The following is a 4,628-nucleotide window of genomic DNA, read 5'->3' as shown; positions in this document are numbered from 1 at the left end:
CTCAATTAGTCCCTCCCCCCCCCCCATGCTGGTGTAAGGACTTACCTGAAATGATGCCTCTTGATCCGATCTTCTTTCCTGTAGTTTTTCAGGATTTCCTCCAGCGCTGGTGCCGGTCTGCTGCGTCCCGCGGAGTCTGTGCGGGTGCACGCTGCTGCATTGACTTACCCAGCGTCTCTCCTCGTGTCCCGGCCGAAGATCTGTACCGTGCATACGCCCGCCCCCATCGTCCTTGGCGGCCGCCCAAGAGTCTTCAGATCTTCGGACGGGAGCGCGCGGCGGAGACGCGGGTAAGTAAAAACCTGTTTGGTGACTTATTTAAAAATAAGTCACCAAACATATGCAAACGTAAGTCAAAAAATATGCAAAACTCTGCGAGGGTTTAATGACCCTTTAAGCCTAGGAATGGAGGAATGAGATGCAATACTTAGGCCTCATTCACACTGGAATCGGCCCGCACGTACAGCTCAGTGCTGCAGCCATACCCAAGAGCTCCCAGGAAGGACGGGTGCTGCGTGTGATTAGTACGCAGCACCTGTCCTTCTCTATGGGACTACGCGGCCGTACGCCGCCCTACGCTCACCTCAAGTGCAGGTCCATAGGGGTGCGCGTTTACTGGCTCGGACCCAGACAGGATCCATCCTAGCGTACAAGTACGGACATGCGGGGCGGGTGAGCGTAAGGCCGCACAGTCCCATAGAGAAGGACGGGGCCTGCGTACTAATCACACGCAGCACCGGTCCTTCCCGGCCGTGCACGGAGCTGTAGATGCCGGCCGAGTCCCGTGTGAATGAGGCCTTACTGTATTCCTCGCTTCGACAGACTTCCAGCGATCTTCTCTCCGACGTTGGAGATTGTGGACAGGCCCTCTGCGTCCATACGTACAATACAAGACTACTGGGTCCTGCATTGCATGTGACGACCTCCATACAAACCAGGAGGACTGAAAAGATACTTCAGGAGCCTGGCCGCACCGCCTGGTGGAACCATGTGAAAGCGAGGAATAAAAGTAATAGCTTATAAAACATTCCTCACATTTCATTTCACTGATCAAAACACACAACACAACCCAACCAATCATACCAACCACCCCTTCCCCTCCTGAGTCTATCCCATCTCAGCTTATACTGTAACCTCTAAGGCCTCATTCACACAGCTAAGTGTCGGCCCGTACAGATCCGCGTGGCGTGCACGGCCGCTCCCGGGAAGGACAGGTGCTGCGTGTGATTGTACGGAGCAGCCTGTTCTTCTCTATGGGAGTACGCGGCCGTACGCTCACCCGTGCAGGTGTCCGTACTCCTACGCAGACAGGATGGATCCGGGCTGCGTCACAGCATGGACAGCCGCACCCGCACGGATCTGTACGGGCCGACACTTAGCTGTGTGAATGCGGCCTTAAAAGAGAACTAAGGGGTGTTTGTGATTAAACAGATATGGGTAAAGGTCCGCTTTAAGATCTATTTAAAGGAGAACGATGGGGTCAGTGTTTTTCCCCCTTAGTTCTCTTAAGGGTCACAGGAGGACACGTACTAGCGTCCTCCTGTGACTCTAAGCTCAGTATATAGCGGGCTATTGCCCGCAATATACTGAGCGCGCCTCAGATCCCGACATTACTGTCGAGATCCACCCAGCTGCGTGAGTGACAGCTGGCTCTGCCTATCTAGAGGCAGAGACAGCTGTGCCCACCCCCTCCCCCATCCATTCCACCAGTCAGCGCTGGAGGATAGGACAGGGGAGGGGAATCCCTTCAGAGCAGTGAACGTCGGTCGTGGCTCCCTGCCGGGATTCCCCCCCTCCCCTGTCCGATCCTCCAGCGCTGAGTGGAGGATCAGACGGGGGAGGGGGGCGAGAAGTGAGCGAACGACGGTATGTTTTCGCTCACGTCCCGATCTATTGAGCAGACGTGACGCAGTCTCATTGCCACACGTCGGCTCGAACTATGAGGATGAGCGTTTTTCACTCCCCTCATAGTTCTCCTTTAAAGGCCAGATCAAAAACCCCTTTGTGCATTCTTTGCAGCCCCTGGGCTTCCTCACCTTGCACAGCTTTGGGGAGGTTTATGATAGCTAATCAATAACATAGGAACTCAACTGACAAGCCAACGAAGGTAAAGAATTGGCGTTCTACAATGACTGAGAAGCCCGCTGTGCCCACGACGCACTTACTGCTGGTCTGGGACAGACGGGTAGAACTGCGGGTTTTGCTCCGGTACCCGGGCAGGTTCATCAGGACATCCATGCTGGAGTTATGGAGGCTGTCATCGGACGATATGTGCTCAGACTTCACCAGAGACTCCTGGGACGGCAGGCGGGTGATAGCCGGGGCAGAGACGGCTGCTTGCGGTCTAGCGTTTCGGCGCGCGGTGCTCTGCTGGTTCAGATTTTGTAGAGAGATGCCCGAGCGAAGGCTGTAGAATGAGTTGTTGGCGCTCTCGGACGGGGGCTCCACTTCTTCCTTTGTTCGCTGTGGTAGAAGACAAAAGTTATTGGACATACAGGTCCTCCCCATGGGGACAACTTGATGCAGGCAATCTGGTTAGTGTTTAGTGATGGATACAGTGTCCAACTACCCTTGTGTATTCATTCTCTGCCGGAGTCCATCTCATTTGGTATAGAATGACATCAAATCTACCTTTTCATTCTGGATAATGTAGGAAAGTCGGTTATTCTGAGCCGGAAGTAACCGGCGCTCCCACTCTTGCTTTTAGAAAGGACTAGTCAATTCCTCCCTATAATTTCACAAGTCTACTTCTGAGGATCGGGCCTGCTCAACTTCAAATCAAAGACCTTCTTTATCCTGATTGGTCAGTGTACGAACCAGACCATTAGCGCCTTCAGATCGCACCCACAGAAATGTTTGCTTTTCCCCACCCCCTGCTCCCATGTGAACGATCCCTCCCAATCCAGCTGAAGCTCTACAGCAGTCAAACCCCATTTTTTGGCTTTGGCTATTATTATTATACAGGATTTATAGAGCGCCAACAGTTTGCGAGGCGCTTTACAATATAAGGAAGACATTACAGTCACAATACAAATCAAGGCAAGATGGTAAAGAAGGCCGGTTAGATTGGGGAAAGGTTACACGATCTTAGATTTTTATTGCCATCTGTGTCTCTGCTGGTGGGACTTCGCCTCAATTCCTGTCATGATGACCCAATCGGAAGGAAGATCTTTCCAGTGTTGACGGCAATAAAAATCAGATCAGAGGTTCTCAATAGGGATGCACCGATGCCGATACTAGTAGTGCTGATACCGAGTAATTGCCAAATGCCCCAGATGCCTAGCGCGATACCGGAACTTCCAGTATCAGGAAGTCGGGCAGCGAGTCATTACACGCTGCGCGGCTTCCTAATTGGCCGGGAAGCTGGCTCCATGCACATCAGGAAGCCGGGCAGCGTGTAGTGACTCGCCGCCTGGCATCCTGATTGGCCAGAAAGCCATTACCCATCCCCCGGCTTCCTGATTGGCCAGAAAGCCGGCTTCCCTGCAAATTGGGAAGCCGGGTGGCAAGTCATTACACACCGCAAATGGCCTTAATCGTACTTCCGGTATCGGTATTGGCAAGTACTGAAAAAAATACCGGTACTCATACTAGAAACGGAAAAACCGGTATGGGTGCATCCCCAGTTCTCAACCTTTGCTCACTTCCTATTCGGGTGACTACACAGGAAGGAAACATTTTTTGCCAATGGCTACAGAAACAGAATACAAAAGATTAACCCTGCCCCACGCTTATGGTAGGGGGTGGTCCTTTAAGAACAGCGAGGCTCAAAAAGGCAGGGCCAAGCTTGACCTGAACTTATAAAACTTCAACTGCCTGTATCACTGGGTTAGTGACAGGTTCACTTTAAAGGCCGTGACACACTGCACGCGAAGCCGTGCAGAGCGAAGCAAAGCTCTCCGGCACGGAGCTTCGCGTGCAGTGTGTGAGCTGAGTGCCGTCAGATGACTGACTGCACCTTCAGCCAATCGGCTCGTCTGTAACAACCGGCCAGACGTCGCATCCCGTCGCGCCGGGTTTATACGCGCGAGCCGATTGGCTGAAGTTGAAATTGTTCATCTCGGCACGCTCAGCTCTGCGAGCTCTCGCAAGCTGAGGTGCCGAGAAGGAAGCGACATGACACACTGCTCGCAAAGGCAGCGCGCCACCGCTCCGCGCGCAGTGGGTCACAAGCCATCTGACCCAGGCGATCTTGCTAGTCCCTGTCGCTCACCTTGGTCATGGTGATGTTGATGACCTGGGTGGTCCGTCTTCGAGCGGAGCGGGTCTTTTTGCTGGAGTCCAGACTGAAGTCTGCCATGGAGCCAATGCTGCCGTCCAGCTTGGACTGTGCGCGGGTGTTGGTGATGGGCGTGAAGTACAGGCTCTCCAAGGACTCCACCTTCCTGGGAAGGCGGCCGGAGGCCAATTGTTCCGGGCTTTCCGCCTGGGCTTCGGAGGAAGAGGGTTCTCGGTGGGTCCGCCCATTCTTTCTGCAAGAAGACATTCTGATGAGGGCACAAACATGAAAGGATCAGACGATGATCTGTCACATAGCAGACAACACTCATACATCCTGCAAGCTGCACATCATAAACAAACCCAAGCATCAGATGACCCAACACGAATATTTCTGTATTTGGTAGACT

General features: G+C 53.2%; 1 protein-coding gene across 1 annotated transcript in view; it reads right to left on the bottom strand.

Annotated features, from left to right (window-relative positions):
- NUMA1 (nuclear mitotic apparatus protein 1) overlaps window positions 1-4,628 on the bottom strand; it is a 62,716-nt gene that overhangs the window by 6,124 nt on the left and 51,964 nt on the right. Inside the window, exons 20-21 of the mRNA XM_018574377.1 lie at window positions 4,214-4,487; window positions 2,166-2,463 (exon numbers count right to left, since the gene is read on the bottom strand). Of these exons, the coding sequence (XP_018429879.1) occupies window positions 2,166-2,463; window positions 4,214-4,487 (572 nt within the window). The remainder of the gene's footprint in view (window positions 1-2,165; window positions 2,464-4,213; window positions 4,488-4,628) is intronic.

Source organism: Nanorana parkeri, unplaced genomic scaffold (assembly GCF_000935625.1).
Source record: "Nanorana parkeri isolate BGI_ZX_2015 unplaced genomic scaffold, ASM93562v1 scaffold2907, whole genome shotgun sequence".
Lineage (NCBI taxonomy): Eukaryota > Metazoa > Chordata > Amphibia > Anura > Dicroglossidae > Nanorana > Nanorana parkeri.
This window is presented reverse-complemented; position numbering and strand designations above follow the sequence as displayed.